The sequence below is a fragment of the Coenobita brevimanus genome, chromosome 110 (assembly GCF_032717465.1).
Source record: "Coenobita brevimanus isolate Jiangsu-jjx chromosome 110, ASM3271746v2, whole genome shotgun sequence".
NCBI classification, from domain to species: Eukaryota; Metazoa; Arthropoda; class Malacostraca; order Decapoda; family Coenobitidae; genus Coenobita; species Coenobita brevimanus.
Window position 1 is genome coordinate 9,605,096 of NC_137063.1, and position 23,344 is coordinate 9,628,439.

The window sequence follows — 23,344 nt, forward strand, 5'->3', positions numbered from 1 at the left end:
ACACACGTAGTCTACCATTGCCTTTCATTCAACAAGTTCACCATCCATCCTCCTCATTACTCTCCATGTATACCGGTGGATCATCTTTTGACGAAAGTAGGTGTTGGCTATTGCCAACCCCTTACCAGCACAGATGTCCACCAGAGCACTACCATTCCCATCTACTTCAGCTGGCACACCCCGCTGACCAAGCACTCCATCCACTCGTACATTCCCAACTTTGCCATTCATGTCTCCAATCAACAGCACTCTCTCGCTCCTCTCAAATTTGTCCATACGTGCTTCTACTCTCGCCCAAAACTCATCTTTCACTCTTGCCACTCGATCCTCTGTTGGAGCATACACACATACAATCGCCCATGCTTGTATACCTACTTTCATCCTCACCCGTACAATCCTTGCACCCAATGTTCCATACTCTCTTATATTCTCCTTCCACTTCTTGCTTATCATCAGACATACTCCCTCTCTTGCCCTCTCATTCTCATTGACTCCCGCACATATATCTAAACCATATTCCCATTCTCTCACCCTTTCACCTTTCCATTTAGTTTCAGTCAATCCACATATATCCACTTTTGCATCCTCAAGCACCTGAACAATCTCTCTCTTTTTCACTTCATCATTCACCCCTCTCACATTCCATGTTCCCACCCTCAGAATGTCCTTTGGCCGTTCCTTAGTCGTCAACGTATGGTTCGTCCGGGTCTGAGGCACTTTATTCGCTTTTTTAGTTGGTTCTTTTTACGGGGTGGGGCACTAACCCACCACCAACCATTTTAGTCGCCTTGTACGACAAGCAGGGATACTGGGGGAGAAGATGGCAGTCCTGATTGGCTTGAATACAGGTGGTTCCGAGGCAGGGAGATACAATTAGGGTGACCGCTCCACATCACCATCCACTCCCTTGTTCCCGTCACCAGTCCCGCCCTCATCATTTGACTGAACCACTTCCCCACATGCCTCTACCTCATTCACCTCTCCCATAAAGCTTTCAAAGTCCAAAGATGACACCACTGGCATCACATCATCATCATCTTCCCCAGGAAGTTTGGCAGACGATGTAGAGGCAGTTGGCTTCTGTTGTTCTTGAGTTTGGTAGTAGTGTGTGATGAGTGTTTGTTTTCTTATGTTGACTTCCGTATTATGCCTTCCAGTGTAATAATGAAAAGTGGTTTCTACCCCTTGGAGCACTTCCTGTGTCCTAAGGTAGCTCGTTTCATTTGCCTTGACCTCTTCTTTCAGAACCTCCACTGCCGCTAGAAATTTATTGATCTTTGACATAGGCTTATCTTCATCCTCCATTGGATTCTGCTGAACTGGTTGCTCAGATCTGACCTCTTGTGCAACGTTTACTGGGGGGGGGGGGTCGTTTAATGTAGGAGACAGTGGTTATGGCCTACTCTCTTCCCCAATTTCATTCACTCAGGGTTCAACTCGTTTGTTATGGTTTTGTGGACCTGATTACCCCCTGCTCGTTCTCTAGGTGAATCGTTTACTTTGAATACATTCACTGTGCGAGGGCACTGTACCATAGTGGTATAAAAAAAAGTCCACACAAGTGATGTTACTTACATTTGAGATACACTCCATATGAAGCTGTATACAGTACAGCACTGCTATTTGTTATACTCACTGTATTTAATACTGTATACCAGTTACCTGAATAAGGAAGCATGTTATTTCCTAAGTCACATGTACTGTCTTGCACCATCAAGGCCCATTTTTTTGGGGGGGTGGGGAGACAACAAGTGGAAAAGAGAAATGATGATGAATTGTTTGAAAAGTGCATGTGGAGCTACAGCACATAGAGAGACAAATAGATAAATGCAGAAGATGAAGAGCATTAGTGTGGATAGGCTGGAAAGTGTTAGGAGGAGTAATCTGAGATAGTTTGGCTGTGCTGAGTGAATGGAGAATGAGAGATTGATGAAGAGAGTGTATGCAAGTGATGTGGAAAGAGAGAGGGTGATGGAGGCTGAGGTTGAAGGATGCAGTGAAGAGGTATATGAATGAGAGAGATGTGAGATATAGAGAGATCCACCTGGTGGAGGACAGAGCAATGTGAAGGCATTTTGTTTCATGGCTTCTCTATCCAGGATTAAGGCATCTGGTTATTGACAGATAGAGAATGTATGCTACTTTATTTTTTATCTACAGTATATAGTAAGAGTAGCATCATTAAAAGCCAGTTCTATAAGGTCAGAACATTGAACAAAGAGCAAAGTGAGGTGACCAGATTGAGTGTGGAACTTTACATGGAACAGGTCTGCTCTGTATCATTAGGAAAATATTGCTGAGAAGATAAACAGGTTTGGTTCTGGAGTGACTGATGCCTGGATTAAATGTTTGCAGGATGGTAGATAATGGAGAAAGTATATTAGAAGACATTTATTACATTTATGGATCTGGAAAAAATGTAAAACAAGGTAAAAAGTTATTGTGGAAGGTGTTAAATATGTCTGACGTGGATGGAAAATTCTGAATTCTGTAAAAATTTTATTGATGATATTGAAGTGTGTAAAAGGGTAGGTGGATATTTGATTGAGTGGTCCATAATCAATGTTAGAGTGAGCTGAGGATATGATAGCTCCATGGCTGTTCAGTTATAAGAATGAAAGAAAGAGTGTGAAACAAATTAATTCAATGGGGCTTCTTTTAATAGCTTCAGTCTTTCCCTCCATCCTACTGTGCATTCATCTTTATACTCTGCTGTGTTTATCTCAAATGTGATTGATAGTTATCATGATAATAATATAATGATCCACTGTATCCTTCACTCTGATTACAGGGAAGCACTGCGAATACCTGACACGTGTCCATTTTGGGGCTAATGATTCATATCTGGCACTGGACCCCTTGCACACCCAGCCCTCATCCAATGTCACTCTTCACTTCCGTACATCCCAGGAAGATGGGGTATTGCTCTACACGGGTGAGTCGGCCCATCTGGCGGTTGAGCTTTTTAAAGGACGAGTGCGAGTGTCTTATGATGTTGGCAACTACCCCGTCTCTAACATGTTCAGGTGAGTCAAGGAAAGCAAACTCTAAGTTAAGTTTATTTGTTTTTTATTCACTCAAGTAATGGACATGTGACTACCACTGACCTTATGAGGTATTGGACTGCTGCAAAAATGACGTGTGGTTATAAGCTTCACTCCTCTTAGGTACGGAACTCAACTACGAGTGCACAGAATGAGAGTCCAAACTAAGGTTCATGCATTTGCAGTTTTTTTACACATTTCTGATTACTGTCTGTGTTGGCAACAGGCATCCCTCAGGTTAGGGGAGAAAGAATACAATCCATACATTCCCTGTATGTCATGATGGCAACATAATTAATATAATTAGAGTGGTGAAAAGGATTAATGCCCCTCCCTGGAAAACAACTAACTAAAAAACAAACAAGAAGCCTCGGACAAGGACTGACCAAATGATGATGACCCAGGACCGGACAAAGGACTTGGTAATGGCTACGTGGAGTGTAAGAGGAGCGAATGATGAGGTGAAAGAGAGAGAGATTGTCCAGGTGCTTGAGGGCGCAAAAGTGGATATATGTGGAATGACTGAAACAAAATGGAGAGGAGAAAGTGTGAGAGAATGGGAGTATGGATGGGGTATATGTGCAGGAGTAGGTGAGAATGAGAGCGCAAAGGAAGGAGTATGTATAGTTGTGAGTAAAAGATGGAAGAAGAGCATAAGACAGTATGGATCAGTTGGGTCAAGGATTGTGTGGGTAAAGTTGAAAGTTGGAATACAAATGTGGGCGATTGTGTGTGTGTATGCGCCAACGCAAGATCTTGCAAGCAGAGTGAGAGAAGAGTTCTGGACAAATGTGGAAGTGTGCATGGAAAAGTTTGGAAGGAATGAAAGAGTGTTTTTGATCGGTGATATGAATGGTAAAGTAGGGAATGTGAAGGTGGATGGAATAGTTGGTGAGTGGGGTGTGCCTGCTGCGATAGATGAGAATGGCAGTGCATTAGTGGACATTTGTGCTGGGAGGGGGTTGGTGATAGCCAATACCCTCTTCAGGCATAAAATGATCCACAGGTATACATGGCGAGTGATGAGAAGGGTAGGTGGTGAACTGAATGAAAGGAAGAAAGGCAGTGATTGATTATGTGTGTGTGGATGAAAGGATGCGAAGATGTGTAATGGATGCAAAAGCTTATAGAGGTTGGGGGAGTGGACTTTCTGACCACTACTTGGTGGTGGCCAGAATTAGGATGCAAGTAAGATGGAGGAATAGAAGAAGGGAAAGACGAGAGGAAGGAGTAGTTGCAAGGAGAGTGGAAAGGTTACAAGAGGATGAGAAAAGGGCAGAGTATAAGAGAGAAGTGGAGGAACGATTGGGCAAATATGAATTGGAGCAGATGGGGGACGTGGAAGGTGTGTGCAGGATATTTACAGAAGAAATATGTGCAGCATGTGGTGTGTGGGAGGAAGAGAAGACGGAGGGGGGTGCAAGGAACAGCATGGTGGACTGAAGAGGTGAGTCAGGCTGTGGCACAGAAGAAGAAAGCATACAATGAATATGGATGAGAAGTAGGGGAGTGGAAGAAGTTCAGAGGCGGAAGAGAGAGTTATATGTGGAAAGAAAGAGAGAGGTGAAAAGATTAGTAAGAGAGAGTAAGAAGAGAGTGGATGAGGAATTTGGAAGGAATTTGAGTGTAAAGTGGAGGGACTGTAAGAAGATGTTCTGGAAAGAGGTGAAGAGAGTAAGACAGGGTGGAAGTGAAGTTAACAGGGGAGTGAAAGATAAAAATGGTAGATTACTAGTGGAGAAGGGAGAAAAAGTGAGCAGATGGAGAGAACACTTTAAGGAATTGGCTGGGGAATGGCTGGGAGAAGGAGAGAGGTGAGAAGACAGGAAGAAATCAGTAGGATAGAAGTTGTGGAAGCAATAAAGAAAGTCAAAATGGGGAAAGCCCCAGGAATTGATGGAGTGTGTGGTGAAATGCTGAAGCATGGGGGAGAGATAGTAGTAGAATGGATGTGGAAGATGTGCAGATTGGCCTGGGAGGAAGGTAGAGTCCCAGAGGATTGGAAGTCAGGTATAATTATTCCCTTGTACAAAGGAAAAGGGGAAAAAGAAGTGTGTGGTAATCATAGGGGCATTTGTCTTCTTAGTATAATAGGAAAAGTGTATGGTAGGACACTTGTTGACAGAGTTAGAGAAAGAACAGAGGAATTAGTTGGAGAAGAACAGGGAGGCTTTAGGAAGGGAAGAGGTTGTGTAGATCAGATATTCATTCTTAGATCTTTAGTGGAAAAGTTTCTAGAGAAGGGAAAGAAGTTGTACGCGGCTTTCATGGATTTGGAGAAAACATATGACAAGATGGATAGACAAGGATTGTGGAAAGTATTAAGAATATATGGAGTAGATGGAAAGTTGTTGAATGCTGTGAAGAGTATGTATGATGGTGCTAAGGCTGCAGTGCGTGTGGATTGTGAACTAAGTGAATTTTTCTCTTTGGAGGTTGGGTTGAAACAGGGATGTGTCATGTCTCCATGGTTGTTCAATCTGTACATGGATGGGGTAATAAAAGAGGTACAAGGTAGGGTAGTGGATGTTGGAGTGGCCCTGGTGAGAGAGGATAGTGTTTGGAAACTCCCTGTACTGTTGTTTGCAGATGATACTGTGTTGTTGAGTGAAGACGAAGGGGAGCTGCAAGGCTTGGTGGATGAGTTTGAGAGAGTGTGTAAGAAACGGAACCTAAAGGTGAATGTAGGGAAGAGTAAAGTGATGGTCTTTGAGAGAGGTGAAGTCATTGAACATACAGCGAGGTTGGATGGTGAGGAATTGGAAAATGTGAGTACGTTTAAGTACTTGGGTAGTGTGATGAGTAAGGATGGAGGTTTGGAGGGTGAAGTGCTTGAAAAGGTACAGCAGGGAAGAAAGGTTGCTGGTTCTTTGAAAACAGTGATAAGAAACAGGGAAGTGAGCATGGAAGTGAAAAAGTTACTACATGACAGTATTGTGATACCAACTCTAACGTATGGAAGTGAAGCTTGGACATTGTTGGAAGGACACAAGTCAAGAGTGAGAGCAGTGGAAATGAGTTATTTAAGAGGAGCCTGTGGAGTCACATGGAAAGACAGGCTGACGAATGAGGATATAAAGGAGCATTGTGGTGTGGATGTTGATGTGATAGGAAGTGTTATGAGGAACACACTGAGGTGGTTTGGCCATGTGGAGAGGATGGAGGGTGAAAGACTGACGAAGAGAGTGTATGTGAGTGAGGTGGAGGAGGGAAGAGGGAGGGGGAGGCCGAGGATGAGGTAGAGGGATGGGGTGGAGAGGTATATGAGAGAGGGGTGTGTGAGTTGGGAGCAGGGCAGTGAAATGGCGGGGGACAGGACAACGTGGAGGCGATTTGTTTGTGGCCACCCCAAACGGGATTGAAGCGTCTGGCAATAGATAGATAGTTAGAAAAGGGTATAGAGTATGTAAGTGAGTCTGAAAGTGAAAGGAGGTATGGAAAACAAAGTTAAAAGTGGTTGGATATGTTATGTGAATATGTGAGACAATGAGGTATTGAAACTGAGGAAACAAATGAGCTGAAAGACAGCAGATATGGATGAATGAAGTACAGTATACTGTATGTTGTAGACCCCCACTTTTTGTATGGCCATTGTATCATGAGAAATTATGATGCAAATTGAACTGCACAGATTGTTTCAGGATCTATCTATCTATCATCCAATCCTACATTGCCCCATGAGGAGCATAGGAGCCCAGGGCTAGGCAGTTGGTCCTGACATTTAAGATGAGAGTGACCAGCCTCACTCATCCCTGAGTGGCATTACACGAGCAGTCAACCCCAACCACGCCTTGGATATTAACCTTCACCGGCTCAATCTGATTGGAGTGCAATAATTACCCACTAAACCACCAGGTGCCAAAATTTGGTTATATGGTTACCACCCAGCATAGTAAATGGTTTCCTGGTGTACAGGAAACAACCATGATTTATTGGCTTACATGGCTGAGAAAATCCAAAAACTTTCCCAAAGTTCCCCTTTTGACATTGAAAAATACAAACCCTACCAACCACACATAAAGATACACTGATTATCATTAGCTATACAAAATAATGAATAAACAGGAATTTAATTACAGTACCCTCGCGTCCAGCACGGTAATATTGTCATGCATGGGTCACGTGTTGGACCAAAAACGTGTTGGACTAACAATAGAGCTTATGGGGAAAAATGAATTATGTTAGCAACCCTCGGAAAAGTCACCCTAAATACCTACCATATACCTATACATATACAGTAAACCCTCACTTTATCGCGGGGTTATGTTCCAAAGGCACCCGCGATAAGCAAAAATCTGCGATGTATCGACGCTACCCCTAAAATGGCTATTTATTGTCCACTAATAAGAAAACCCAGTACAGGCACTCACTGATGATGAATGAGACAAATTGAAGATGATGATGATCATGAAGTTCTGTACAAGGTGTATATTAGTTGTGCAGCTCTTGAGAGGGCGCCTATGACGACATTTCTGCGGGTGGTGAGCGAAACGTAAGTGCGGGAGGTCGGTCTACCACGCACCACACAGTTTGAATCCGATGGTCGAACCATGCGTGACTCGCAAATCATTATTTGTGGCTTATTTTTCTGCCTTCCAGTGATTGCTTGCCTTGTCTGTCAACATAGGGCCTAAGCATAGTGCTAGTGATGCATGTGGTAACACACCAAAACGGACTAGTAAAGTGATGTTGCTGACAGAGAAAGTTAAAGTGTTGGACAAACTTAAGGGAGGAATGTCGGCGACAATTCTCCGTCAAGACAATTCCCCGTCATTTATTTACATACCAGTTTATTCAGCAAGTACAGTACACTAGTTTTTTACTTATATGAGTTATAAAATCCAGCTGAAAATTAGTTATTAAAGTATTAATTAATCAATAATAAGTATATTTATAGAATGACAGGGAATCATCCATGTTTTGATGGTGAATTGTCTCTGAACCGTGTGTTTGGGGTGAGTCAACTGTTCTTACAATAAAGAAGACAGAACGTAGCATACGGGACTAAACGGGAGTCAGTATGGGCTACTGCACCAGACTGTGATGGAGTGTCTCCACTTATGCCTGTGAACTGGCTCAGAACCGTATGTTTGGGGTGATTAAGTCAACTGTTTGGACAATAAAGAAGGCAGAATGTAGCATATGGAAGGCAGTGAGAGTTTGTGCACCAGACTGCTGAAGTGTCTCCACCTACACCTGTGCTTGTCAGGTAAACTGGGAGGTGTGGTATGGTGGTGCGGTGCGGTCCTGCTCCTTTCTTTGAGGAGGGCGCATCGGCAGCAGCCAATCAGCGGCAAGTAAAAATGTAAAGCGTGTTTGGATTGGCTACTGGTAAGGCTCCAGCCAATTGTGTGCCACCTACCAATGAGTCTGGGTATTTCCTCACCCCACGCCACGATTTCGCTTGTATTTTATCAAATATATTAGCCGATTTTTAATTATTATTTTAATACAGCTATTAATATTTTAGAATAAATAAAGATGTAAAATATGTACTGTACCTTAAAAATAGCCGTAGTAGGCATTGTGGAAACCGCGATGAGGCGGGGTTTCCCTCAATGTAAAAATAGTTAGGTTCCAATGAAAATTCCGCGATAAAGTGAACCGGCAATATCTGAACCGCATTATAGCGGGGGTTTACTGTATTGGTACTATTGTAATTATAATAAATGGTACTGTGCTATGAATGATAACTAACCTTTTAGGATAGTGTTGGTGGGCTTGCTGGGAATGGAAGGTGGTATCCAAGGCTGTAGTTAGTCCTACTGGGTCCCCGGAGGATGGCTGCTGGCATCACTAGCGGGTAATGGCTGTTGCTCCTCCTCAACCTCCCTCATAAATCCTTCGAAATCACACTCAGAATCACTATCTTCGTCCACAGCCATGGAAGGTCCTGCTTCTGCCTGTCCTAGCACTGTAATCCTCGGCAAAGTGCATGCTTCTCACACTGTTGCCAGAGCCCCGTCTCGTGACTGTGGAAAGTGATCGCTGTCTCTGGCTCGGTAGAGAATAAGGAGAAGCAACTTTGTTTATAAACTGGTACGCACGCCGATGAGAAGGGTTTCAAAACGATTGATATTTATTCTAAAATGTTAATGTGTATTCAGTGTCAGGCTAAATGTTCAATGCTGTAGTACGATACATTCTCTGTCGAGTCGCCTGGGTTTTGGTCACACTGTTTGGCTGTCGTATCCTCGGCAGGAATCCATCCAGATGAATTCCAAATGCCCGTGGTATCGTCGGCAATTTTGCCACGTTACCATTCTGATTTACCATTGTATCCTCGGCAAACCTGGTATGAAGTGCCGTGTGATAGCCTTCGGCTGCCAGGATCTTGTCTTAGTTTTTTATTATGGTCACGTTGGCTTCATTCATGTCGTAGTCCTTGGCAATGTCAACTTTCCTCTCCCCTTTCTTCTTCCTCTCGATGCTTTCTAGCTTGGTGGCCTGAGGGAGGTGCCAATGCTTCTTGGGGTTCTCAGAAGGCTTCCTAGGCATTGTGAGCAGGGTAAAATGCAGTAACAAGGGCAGAAAATGCAGCAAGAAAAAAGCACCTTCCAATGCAATTATGCGACTCAGTGGCGCTGTGGTGGGAGAAATTTAAACAAAACATCACGTGACAGCAGAAGCGTTTTTAATTGGGCGGCATCACGATCACGTCACAATAGCGGGCGGGGAAGGCTACTTGATCAGAAGTTTTCATTGGCTATCATCATCATGGGAATGTCCAGTATGACCGTGTTGGACCGGGGGTGATCGTGCTAGAGTGAACTCTGCGGATTTCGCCCACTTCTCGGAGCTCTGTGCGTGTTGTGCTAACACACTCGTGTTACAGTAATTAAATCATATTAAATAATACTAATTAATTGCTCTCCGTGCTGGACCCGAATCGTGCTGGACTAACGCGTGTTGGACGTGAGGGTACTGTATAATAAATGACCAATAAATGGAATTTTAAACTCACCAATAAGAGGAATTGTAACTCATCTGCAACCCCTCAAAGACTGAAGCTAGGCATCAGAGCTTTCAAAGTCACTCCCTGAAGTATCAGAGGCAGGTATTTTTGATGTTGGTAGGGAAGAATTGAACTTTGGTCAGCTGTTTTGCTGTGCAGAGCATATTTGTAACCATGCAAAACAGATTGGGGTAGTGGTTGGTAGTGCAGTGTAAAAAGTGTTCAGTGCAGATGAAGCCCATGCAAAATGATGGACTGCTGTTTGGAGATGCACATAACAAGAGTTGCATTGTATTTTTGGCTGAAGTGTTAATGGCATTGCTTTAACCCACAGATATTTAGGAACTGCTGTAGAGAGGCAAAAACAAAACAGAAAAAATGTGTGAATAGTTTGCCTGTGAGGTGGAGCTGAGAATGTTCCATCCATCCATCCATCCATCCATTATCCAATCCTACATTGCCCCATGAGGAGCGTAGGAGCCCGGGGCTAGGCAGTTGGTCCCGACATTTAAGATGAGAGTGACCAGCCTCGCTCATCCCTGAGTGGCATTACATGAGCAGTCAACCCCAAGCACCCCTCAGATATAAACCTTCACCGGCTCAATCCGATTGGAGCGCAATAATTACTCACTAAACCATCAGGCACCAAAATTTGGTTATATGGTTACCACCCAGTGTAGTAAATGGTTTCCTGGTGTACAGGAAACCATTTGGCTTGTCACTCAGTGTAGAGTTGCCCACAGGCAGAAGGAAGAGGAAAGAATGAAGGAAAGAAAGACAAAAGAGGGAGTGTAAAGTCACCCGTAGGCAGAAGGATGAGGTAAGAATGAAGGAAAGAAAGGCAGAAGAGGATGGAAGGAAAGATGGAGAAGAGGAAAGGGCAGACACCTGAGAGCAGCACCACATCCAGTGAGTGGATGGTGAGTTCCCCCACCTACCACACTGAGAATGTTAAAAGCCGTACCAGAATGTATGTTTTACCCACTGCACCAATAACTGTGTTGATAGTTCTTCTAATTTTATGCTTTCCTAATGCCATTTTTGGATCCTAATCAGCACATTTAATGCTGGGAAATAAAGTTATGATGCTTAAGTTTTATGCTGTGCACTTTCCTCATGAGGGGCTGAGATATTGTCCCCATATACAGAACTTAAGCAACTACTGTATATATATATAGAGAGAGAGAGAGTGAGAGAATCACTGTTATTGTAACAAACTGCAGACCCAGTGTGAGAGTGAAGGAGAATTTTAGGTGCATTTGCTGAAAGGCAGAATTGTGATGAAATGAAGAACTTACTGTGAACCAATATAAAGATTATTTTCAAGGCTATGGTGTAGCTGTTTTTTTTTTTTTTTTTTTTCTTCCCAGGCTAACGGGAGGAAATCCTAGCTTTTCATGACTTCAAGAGCTATCATAAGTAACTTTCTCCACTGTGGTAGGTGGGGGCGCTCACCATCCACTCACTCGATGTAGTGCTGCTCTCGGGTGTCTGCCCTTTCCTTTCCATCCTTCTTTCCTTCCATTCTCTTCTGTCTTTCATTCCTTCATTCTTTCCTTGTCCTTCTGCCAATGGGTGACTTTACACTCCCTCTTCTGTCTTTGTTTCCTTCATTCTCTCCACTTCCTTCAGCCTGTGGATGACTACACTGAGTGACAAGCCAAATGGTTTCCTGTGCACCAGGAACCCATTTACTATGCTGGGTGGTAACCATATAACCAAATTTTGGCGCCTGGTGGTTTAGTAGGTAATTATTGCGCTCCATTCGGATTGAGCTGGTGAAGGTTTATATCCAAGGGGTGGTTGGGGTTGATTGCTCACGTAATGCCACTCAGGGATGAGTGAGACTGGTCACTTTCATCTTAAATGTCAGGACCAACTTGCATAGCCCGGGCTCCTACGCTCCTCATGGGGCAATGTAGGATTGGATGATGGATGGATGTACACCTAGGAGCTTGTTTAGAGTAACACCAGGCAATTTTGAGGCCGGAAGACTACTACTGATGAGCTCTTAAAAAAAAAAAAAAAAAAAAAAAATGGTGGTAGGCAGTAGTATATAAATGCATGTTTATGTTATGTGTGAAGATACAGTGCATTAGAAAGGAATCACCAGGATAACTACCTCCCCATCGGTGTTGTAAGAGGCAAGATGTTATGTAACACTGATGTTGGGTAGTGGACTTGCCACGTCCCTTTGTTTATGCAGTGCAAAAAAGGGAAAAGAGATTCTTAAACTCCCACTGAAACCACTTTTATTTACCGTTTTCAGTGGGTGTGGAGAAGTGCATGGGTAGTGTTCTTTTCTGTTATCTTAGGAACTTATGCAGATATAAAGACATAAAATTTTAAGATAAACTAGAAGTAATGGGGAAGCATATGAAACAAGCAATGACTAACAGTGAGATATATCTGTTGTGGCCATCTCCTGTATTGAGCTTTCCTTCTGGGGAGGTTTCCAGGAGAGAGTAATGAGTTGGATGTTATAGTGGTGATACCAAGGAACAGTAGTTAAGACACTACATGGATGCAGTGGATGAGTGAATTATTAGTTTAACAAGAGTTAATGTGCTGCTCTCCTTCTTCCTTTCCCACACCTCTTCAGCTATGAGGTGGTCAATGATGGAGCATGGCACAAAGTGGAGTTACTTACAGTCAAACAGAACTTCACACTGAGGATTGACCAGAATAACGCCCGCTCCATTGTCAATGATGGTGAGAATGAGTACCTTCGCACGTCTTCACCGCTCTACATTGGAGGAATTCCACGAGAGGTGGGCCAGGCTGCTGTGAGGCAGTGGCATCTTAGAGACACTGGAAGTTTTAATGGTAAGTCAAGGCTCCTGTATAAGTTTCATTGTAGCCCTGCTTATCCATATGCAGTAGTTACTCTTGCCCTTTGGATTGCATGAATTATGAATTGTGATGGGTGGGGGCACTATCCATCCACTCACTCGATGTAGTGCTGCTCTTGGGTGATTGCCCTTTCCTTTCCTCCTTCCATCTTCCCCTTCTTCCTCTTCTGTCCTTCATTCTTCTGTTTCTCTTCTGTCTACGGGTGACTCCGCTGAACAACAAGGCAAACGGTTTCCTGTACACCGGGAAACCATTTATTATACTGGGTGGTAACCATATAACCAAATTATGGCACCTGGTGGTGTAATTCAGGTGTTCTTAACTTGGGGTCCATGGACCCCTTGGGGGTCCATGGATGAGCTTCAGGGGGTCCATGAAGGTCAGAATAATTGAGAACAATTTCGTGATGCCATTTGGCATCATTAACTGAAAAAAAAAAATCGAGGAGTCTTGAAGAATTCTGGTGTTCATTGATACAGCCCTACCCGCGTCTGGCAGAGAGAGCTATGGGTGCTGTGATTCTGTTTGCTACTACATACCTTTGTGAGTCAGGGTTTTCAGCCCTTGTTTCTGTCAAAATGAAAAGTCGAAATCAACTGGATGTCAACGATGACATGCGTGTTTCCTTGCCAAAGACCACTCCACATATTCATCTTCTTATTCAAGCCAAACAACAACCCTGTCACTGAAATGAACTTTTGAGCAGAATTAATGTTTTGTTTTGTTTAATTTGCACAAATTGGATGTATTTCATTTTTTTATTGAGTGCCCATTAGCTTTTCCATGAAAGAGTGGGAAACAGTTTTTCGTAAAGACAGTTTTATACTTTGTGTATGTCATACACTGCATGAAGCAGTTTTCAATGAAATAAAGTACATTCATTGCATGCAAAATGCTGTGTTTGTGCTTATGTGCATTTTTGTAGGGAAGGGGTTCATAGCTTTCACTAGATTCGTGAAGGGGTCCATGACTCAAAAAAGGTTAAGAACCATTGGTGTAATGAGTAATTAAGGCACTCCAGTTGGATTGAGCATGTGCAGATTTATATTCAAGGGGTGGTTGGGTGCTTCCTACGTGTCAACAAGTGGGTTGGTAGAGGGTTGGTGCCCCTCCCTGTAAAACAACTAACTCAGTGTCAAATGGCCACCCTTTATGGGATTATGGTGTCTGGCAATAGATAGATAGATAGATAGGTTGGGGTTTATTGCTCATGTAATGCCATTCAGGGATGGGTGAGGCTGGTCAGTTTCAGCTTAAATGCCAGGACCAACCTACTTAGCCTGGGGCTCCTACACCCCTCATGAGACAATACAGGATTGGATGATGAATGAATGATAAGACAGAGACATATTTTAATGTTTCACAAACCCCTTTATTCATGCCCATCATCATGTTTTTAGGTCCAGTTCATAACATTATCCACAAATAATGAAACTTCTTTGCACAGTCTTTTGAATTAGTGGAGGAGTTTTGTTATTTGGGGGACACGTTATGTGCTGGAAGTGGGGCCGGAGCTAGTTCTGTGGCCAGAATAAGGAGTGGTTGGAGGAAGTTGAGGGAGCTTTTGCCTATTCTAACATTGAGAAGGCTCTCCCTTCACACTAAGGGACCTTTGTATACGACATGTATTTACCTATTTGTAGTATACAGGAATTGAGTAATGCTCGTGTTGTCCTGTCTCCATATCCACATTTATCAAGTCTACCTTTACACACATGAATGTTTTTCTTATGCACCACCTCTTTGTCTAAGTCGTTTCAAATATTTAAGAATATACCTAATTGTGATATACACGGAATGTACTATGCTCGTGGGTTTCCGTCGCTGTTTCTCAATAAGTCGAATTTAACTTTAAACTCGTTTAAGTTTTTAGACTGGACGATCTCTTTGTCCAGGCTATTCCGTAAGTCTATACTTCTGTAAGGAAAGCTATATTTCTTGATATCCTTCAAGCAGCTTGACCTTTTCAATTTCATTCCATGTCCTCTTGTTGCTCTCTTATCCCATACAAACAGATCTTCTTTGTCAATTTTATCTACTCCCACCATGGTCCTGAACACCGCAATCATGTCTCCCTTCTTTCTTCTTTCCTCTAACGAAGGCAAATCCAGTTTTTCCAGCCTCTCTCTGTATGACAGGTCTGTCAGACTGGGGACCATCTTGGTTGCTGTTCTTTGTATTCTCTCAATCTTGTTTATATCTTTCTTTTTGTGTGGGGACCACACTACCGCTGCATATTTTAACCTGGGGCGGATCATGGCCACTATCAATTTTTTCATCATTTCCTCATCCATATAATGAAATGCTACTCTTATGTTAGTCAAGAGCTTATAAGTCTCTCCAACTATCTTGTTAATGTGCTTTTCTGGTGACAAACTATCTTGGACCAGCACTCCCAAATCTTTCTCTTCTCTCCTTTTTGTGATTAATTCATTACCCAAAAAATAATTCAGTGCTGGTCTCCTGCTACTTTTACCCATTTCCAATATTTTACATTTCTTTACATTAAATTTCATTTCCCACGTCCGGCTCCAATTGTGTATCCTATCCAAATCCTCCTGCAGTATTTTACAATCCTCCTCAACCTCTATCTTCCTCAAGATCTTTACATCATCAGCAAACAGACTCGCATAACTGTTCACTCCATCTACCATATCATTTACGTAAATCAGGAACATTACTGGCGCCAACACTGAGCCTTGAGGGACTCCACTTGTTACTTCCCTCCATCCAGACATCTTTTCCTTTATTACTGTCCTCATTTGTCTGTCTCTCAAAAAGTCTCTCATCCATTCCAGAAGTTTCCCCTTTAATCCTCCTATATATTCTAGTTCCCACATTAGTCTCTTATGAGGTACCTTGTCAAAGGCCTTCTCTAAGTCTAAGTACACACAATCCACCCAGCCATCTCTCTCCTGTACCACATCAATCGCTCTTGAGTAAAAGCTCAACAAGTTTGAAACACATGACCTTCCACTTCTGAATCCAAACTGGCATTCAGCCAAAATATTCATCTCTTCCAGATATTTTATCCATCTGTCTTTCAGGTTTCTCTCACACAATTTTGCGACCATGCTGGTTAGAGACACTGGTCTATAATTCAGGGGTTCTTCCCTGTTTCCTCCCTTGTAAATTGGTACCACATTTGCCCTCTTCCATTCTTTTGGCACTTTCCCCTCTTCCAGTGAGCATACAATTAAGCTGTGAATTTTATCCGCCAGTTGTTCTCTGCATTCCTTCAGTACCCAATTAGAAATTCCATCAGGTCCTGGGGCTTTCCTTACATCTTGAGTTTCCAGTAATTTATACACTTCCTACACCTCCACTTTTATATCTTTCATCACCGGAACATTTCTAATCACTCCCTCCCCTTCCACAAGCTCCTTTTCTTTAGTGAAAACTGACTGGAAACGTTTGTTCATTATTTCTGCTTGCATTGCCGCATCCTTAAAGACCTCTCCATCTACTTTCAGCTTGGTGATTCCTTCCTTTTGTTTCAGTTTGCCATTAACAAATCTATAAAACAGTTTGGGTTCATCCTTGCATTTATCAATTATACCTTTTTCAAAATTCCTTTCTTCTTCCCTACGTATTCTTGGGTTCATCCTTGCAATTGTCAATTATACCTTTTTCAAAATTCCTTTCTTCTTCCCTACGTATTCTTGTGTATTCGTTTCTTGTTCTTTTATATTCTTCCTTTGTTCTGTCGTTACCTCTCTTTCTCCAATTGTTCCACACCTTATCTCTCTCTTTTTTGGCTATCATACACCTTCTATTAAACCACTCCTTTTTCCTGTTTTCTTTCCCTTTTACTCTTGGTACAAATTTTTCCACTCCCAAATTATAGAGGTCTAGAAAGATATCCCACTTCCTCTGTATCTCTCTTGTTTCTCTGAATTTTCTCCAATCCGCATTTTCAAAAAAGTTTCTCAATCCTGTAAAATTTGCTTTGCCAAAGTTGTATCTTCCCTGTCTATGAAGCTCGTCTCTTGGCTCGACGTTTCCTATTAACATCTGGAACTCAATGACCACGTGATCACTTTTTCCCAAAGGACAGAGATATTCCAATGATTCTATTACATCGGGTTCTTTGGTGAACAGTAAATCTAACCTTGCTGGTGTGTCCTCACCTCGAAACCGTGTCTCTTCTTTGACCCACTGCGTCATCACATTATTCATTATTATATTTAATAACATAGTACCCCACGAATCCTCGCCGCCTCCCGAGTACCATTCCTCCCAGTTCACCTCTTTACAATTAAAGTCACCCACCAAAATTATATTATTGCTTTTCTCAATTATTTTTTGCAAGCAGCTAGCCATATCTGACAACATCTCATGGTATTCGTCATCCTTCCATGCTCTCGTCTTTGGGGGAACATACACTACCGCCATATCTCTCTTAACATTCTCTCCAGTTTCTAATTTCATATATATCACTTCAGCCCTGCCTTCTCCCATTTCCACAGTATCTACATTTATGTTGTTCTTCACTGCTATCATCACTCCTCCTCCCTTTTTTTCTTTTCTGTCTTTTCTCCACAGTTTGTATTTACCATCTCCCAAATGAACATCAATATCTTCTCTTAATTTGGTCTCTACAAAGCACATGACATCAGGTTCATGTTCTCTCAAGAAATCATTAATTTCGATCCTTGTCGATATGAAACCTTCAAATTATTTTTGACATTATTAATACCCTCTTCTCTCCTACTCTCTGTCCGTACCACTTCCTCAACTTCTGATCTTTCACAACCATGCCCCCTAGTTTCCTTCACTTCTATTTCCTTAAATACCATTTCCTTACTTTCATATCCAATACTCTCCAAAAAAAAGTATTACGTTCTTCCTCTGTCCTCTTATCATTTTTTTCCTTTACTTCTTCCTTTAATGATTTTAAAACTTCTCTTTCTTCTTCATTCAGATCTTTTCTTATTATAATATTTTCCATCCCCGCCTCTTTGCTTAATTTCCAGGTCACTTTAAGTGTCTCATTTATTACACTTTCTGATGTGTTAGAAGTGTAATGCTGTATGGTAGTGAGACATGGGCAGTGAAGGAAGAAGATATTTGTAGACTCAAACATACAGAAATGACTGTGTTTTTTATAGATGTTCCTTGAATGCAAGGCCTGAGGAGGCTAGGATTACAACTGAAGAGTTGAGTGGAGGGATGGGATTTGAATGCATTGGTGTTGTCATTAGAAGGGACAGATTGAGATGGCTTGGACATGTGGAGAGGATGGAGAATGACAGCTGTGTGAAAACATTGAGAACTGAGAATGTTGGGTGTAAGGTTGCAAGAGGCAGACCTAAAAAGACCTGGGATGAGATTATAGAGTGTGACCTTAGGGATAAGAGGTTGAATAGGGAGGCTGTCAGTGATTGAGTAGGATAGAGAGCCACCATTAGATGACCAAGGCCAATGCATGCAAGCATGTTGGAGCCTTTATAAACAAAATATATATACAGTCGGCGCAATGGAAGTCTGGACCCTCTAATTCGCACCATATATTTGGTAGGGTCCAAGAAATATTGTAGGAAAATTCCTGTAGTTGGTGGATTTTTTCTGGTGGCTTCTCTCAGCTTTACAGGCTTACCAGTACATGCTGTGAATTTATGAGCTGAGTGCCTGCCTGACCTTGGATGGGAAAGCACGTCAGATTTTCTTGTCCTGCCTGGCCTTTGTTAATTTCAAAGCTCTCGTTTTCACACCCTCCTTTGCCTTAGTGAATCATTGGAGATGGGTCCCAAGCCACTAACTGATGTAGAAAAACCCAAATTTTAACTATGAGAGAGGAAAATGTAAAAATTAATAATATTTGTATTCGAACTGGGTGAGGAAAATCTACCGTTATGGCACTCCTCGCTGCTGCCCGCCACCTGCCAAAAAACACAATTCCCCAACATAAAGACAGGCTGGGACCTAAAAGAAGACATCACCAACTACAGACATGTTACTGAAGCAAGCTGTGATAAAAGACCCACGTTTGACTGCTAGACAGCTGAAAGATTTGTACCCAGAATTGCTGAAAGATGTGTCTGAAAGTACCATACAGCATCGACTTCAGAAAGACTTCAAGACCCCCAGCCGTACTGCTGCACTGAAGCCTCTCCTTAATTTTTACATTTTCCTCTCTCATAGTTAAAATTCGGGCTTTTTCTACATCAGTTAGTGGCTTGGGACCCATCTCCAATGATTCACTAAGGCAAAGGAGGGTGTGAAAACGAGAGCTTTGAAATTAACAAAGGCCAGGGAGGACAAGAAAATCTGACGTGCTCTCCCATCCAAAGTCAGGCAGGCACTGAGCTCATAAATTCACAGCATGTAGTGGCAAGCCTGTAAAGTTGCTAGAAGCCACCAGAAAAAATCCACCGACTACAGGAATTTTTCTACAATATTTATTGGACCCTATCAAATATATGGTGCGAATTAGAGGGTCCAGACTTCCATTGCGCCGACTGTGTATATATATATATATATATATATATATATATATATGTATGTATGTATATATATTGTGGTAGGTGGGGGCACTCATCATCCACTCACTCAATGTAGTGCTGCTCTCGGGTGTCTGCCCTGTCCTTTCCTCCATCCTTCTTTCCTTCCATCTTCTTCTGTCTTTCTTTTCTTCATTCTTTCCTTGTCCTTCTGCCTACTTGTGACTTTATACTCCCTCTTTTGTGTTTGATTCCTTCATTCTTTCCTCTTCCTTCTGCCTATGGGTGACTCTACACTGAGTGACAAGCCAAATGGTTTCCTGTACACCAGGAAACTATTCACTACGCTGGGTGGTAGCCATATAACCAAATTTTGGCGCCTGGTGGTTTAGTGGGTAATTATTGCGCCCCAGTCGAATTGAGCCGGTGAAGGTTTATATCCAAGGGGTGTTTGGGGTTGATTGCTCATGTACAGTGCTCGTCAAAATTATCGAGCGCCTGCCGCCGGGCGCGCAGTACTTATGGCCAAAAAAGAATCACCCATTTTTGGGGGTAAAAATTGAGCTACAAGTTTGCGGCGCTAGCATGACGTCACGGTAGCCTGAGGCCTTCCGACGCGCTGGTTGGTTCCCGCCTCAGTTGCCCACGGGCTGCCTGAGAGAGAGGAACTCCGCCGCGTCTCCATCTCTTTTTGCGCCATTTTTTACCGCATGTCCCGCGGTGTTTTGGCTTTCGCCACCTTGTTATGGCACCTACCTGTGAACTGTCGAGTGAAATCATATCCCAGATCATTGCTCTAAAGAAGGCAGGCCACCAGACAAAGGAATTTAGTGAATTGGTTGGTGTGGCTCGATTGACAGTCCGTCAGTGGTGCGCGCAGTTTCGAGTGGAAAACAGTGGTGAAGTTCCCACAAAGAAACTGCGGTCTGGTAGGCCTAGGAAAACTTCTGTTAATGTTTTAAAACGTTCAATGGAGTTTAATCCTCGTGTGAGGCAAGAAAAATAAAGGAGAGCAATCCGGAAGTGTTTGGTGAGGTGACTGTGAGAACAGTGTCTCGTAGGGTCCATGAACTTGGTTACACAAGTCACAGGCCTGTGAGAAAGCCTCTTCTCACCAAGAGCCAGCGAATTCGTAGGCTTGCCTTTGCTAATAAATATCTAAACTGGGGTGAGGAGCAATGGTTGTCAGTGTTGTGGTCTGATGAGTCAATGTTTAGTGTCACCTGTAAAGAGGAGCACGTGTGTATCGGCGCAAAGGTAGTGACCCACTTGACCCACGGTATGTAGAAAGCACAGTTAAACATCCTGATTCACTCCTGGTATGGGGTTGTTTCTCAGGGAAGGGTTTAGGGAAGCTTGTTGTACTTCCCAAAAACCTAAGAGTGAATTAAGGATGTTTACCTGGAGCTTCTGTGTGATCATTTACCAGACTCCATCGAGCTAACAGGTGCACGAGTGTTTCAGCAGGACGGTGCACCTCCTCACAAGGCCAAATCGGTCACCAATTGGCTTCATGACTGCGAGGTATCATTCATGAAAGACTGGCCAGGAAATAGCCCAGACCTCAGCCCGATTGAAAACCTCTGGTACCTCATAAAGAAGAGTCTCCAAGAGAAGGACGTGAGCTCTCTGCATAAGCTGGAAGCCGCCATTCGTGACTCCTGGGACAAAATACCCCTCCAGCACCTCAGGAGCCCCGCCCTTTCACTTCCAAGACGTCTCAGGTCCGTGAAGAAGTGTAAAGGCTACCCTACGAAGCACTAAAGTTAAATAAAATGCATTATTTATATGTTTTTTCAATGTTGAAAGGTTTGTTTCTTAGGAGGGACGCAGGGCGCTTGATACTTCTGACGAGCTATGTAATGCCATTCAGGGATGAGAGAGGTTGGTCACTCTCATCTTAAATGTCGGGACCAACTGCCTAGCCCCAGGCTCCTACGCTCCTCATGGGGCAGTGTAGGATTGGATGATGGATGGTTTTGTATATATATATATATATATATATACAGTAGAACCTCTTTGGTCCGGACCCCTTTAATCCGGATTTCTGTTAATCCGGACAAAATTTAAAAATAATAAGCTCCAAAAATATGTTGAAAGTAATTCTAAAGTCATTTTCAGTATCGGCGCAGAAAGCGATCGTCATTCATTTAGTCTCGGATCACGCTAGGTCGCAGCATGGGCACCTGTTTAAACACACGCTAGCATTCGTTCCATCAACTAGTTCACCAACCATTTATATTTTTACGCTGTATTTCAAAAGTTAATCCTCCTTACAATGCCCCTTAATGCAAGTGTAGCTTCTGTAATGAATAAAGGTGTTAAAAGGAGGAGTTTGCTTACACAAAAATGGGTCAGAATATTCTGCAGTGTTTAGTGATTACTGTAGGTTATTTTTTGTACTTAAATGTGCTTTACTTGTACATCAAACATTAGCTTCTTGCCCATATGGGCGTTATCAATATGCCAAAGATGACAATGTATTTTTTGCCTACATAAGTTTTATTTTTATTCCAAATATTACAGTTAACTAATTAATTTATTTTTTTGCCTGCACAGGCCTTAGTCACTTACTACGATTTAAAATGTAGGCCAGTTTCTTGTCATGGCCTTACCTGTAAATTATTCAATACAAAACTATGGTACATGATTAGTTTGGTTATTTTAGTATCCTTTCATCTTTTGCAGTTATGTAGGGTTGACATATGCCACATATGTTAATAATTAACAAACATACCTTATGTAGATAGTTTTTGGTATGAACTGGAGATTACCCTGATGGTCCGGACAATATGCTAATTCGGACAACCCTTACCCCCATATAGTCCGAATGAGAGAGGTTCTACTGTATATATATATATATATATATATATATATACATATATATATATATGTATATATATATATATATATATATATATATATATATCTATATATCTATATGTGTGTGTGTGTGTGCGGTGAGTCCTTGAAATACGAAAACTTGAAGTACGAAATTCCGATGGTACTATCTATCTATCTATCTATTGCCAGATGCCTCAATCCCGTTTGGGGTGGCCACAAACAAATCGCCTCCAAGTCGCCCTGTCCCCTGCCATTTCACTGCCTTGCTCCCAACTCACACCCCCCTCTCTTATATACCTCTCCACCCCATCCCTCCATCTCATCCTCGGCCTCCCCCTCCCTCTTCCCCCCTCCACCTCACTCACATACACTCTCTTCGTCAGTCTTTCACCCTCCATCCTCTCCACATGGCCAAACCACCTCAGTGTGTTCCTCATAACACTTCCTATCACATCCACATCCACACCACAACGCTCCTTTATATCCTCATTCGTCAGCCTGTCTCTCCATGTGACTCCACAGGCTCCTCTTAAATAACTCATTTCCACTGCTCTCACTCTTGACTTGTGTCCTTCCAACAACGTCCAAGCTTCACTTCCATACGTTAGAGTTGGTATCACAATACTGTCATGTAGTAACTTTTTCACTTCCATGCTGACTTCCCTGTTTCTTATCACTGCTTTCAAAGAACCAGCAACCTTTCTTCCCTGCTGTACCCTTTCAAGCACTTCACCCTCCAAACCTCCATCCTTACTCATCACACTACCCAAGTATTTAAACGTACTCACATTTTCCAATTCCTCACCATCCAACCTCGCTGTACGTTTACTGACTTCACCTCTCTCAAAGACCATCACTTTATTCTTCCCTACATTCACCTTTAGATTCCGTTTCTTACACACTCTCCCAAACTCATCCACCAAGCCTTGCAACTCCCCTTTGTCTTCACTCAACAACACAGTATCATCGCAAACAACAGTACAGGGAGTTTCCAAACACTATCCTCTTTCACCAGGGCCACTCCAACATCCACTACCCTACCTCGTACCTCTTTTATTACCCCATCCATGTACAGATTGAACAACCATGGAGACATGACACATCCCTGTTTCAACCCAACTTTCAAAGAGAAAAATTCACTTAGTTCACCATCCACACGCACTGCAACCTTCACACCATCGTACATACTCTTCACAGCATTTAAC

General features: G+C 42.6%; 1 protein-coding gene across 1 annotated transcript in view; it reads left to right on the forward strand.

Moving 5' to 3' along the window:
* sli (slit guidance ligand) overlaps positions 1-23,344 on the forward strand; it is a 545,686-nt gene that overhangs the window by 491,443 nt on the left and 30,899 nt on the right. The window contains 2 exon segments of the mRNA XM_080286150.1: positions 2,792-3,026; positions 12,602-12,825. Coding sequence (XP_080142276.1) covers positions 2,792-3,026; positions 12,602-12,825 — 459 coding nt within the window.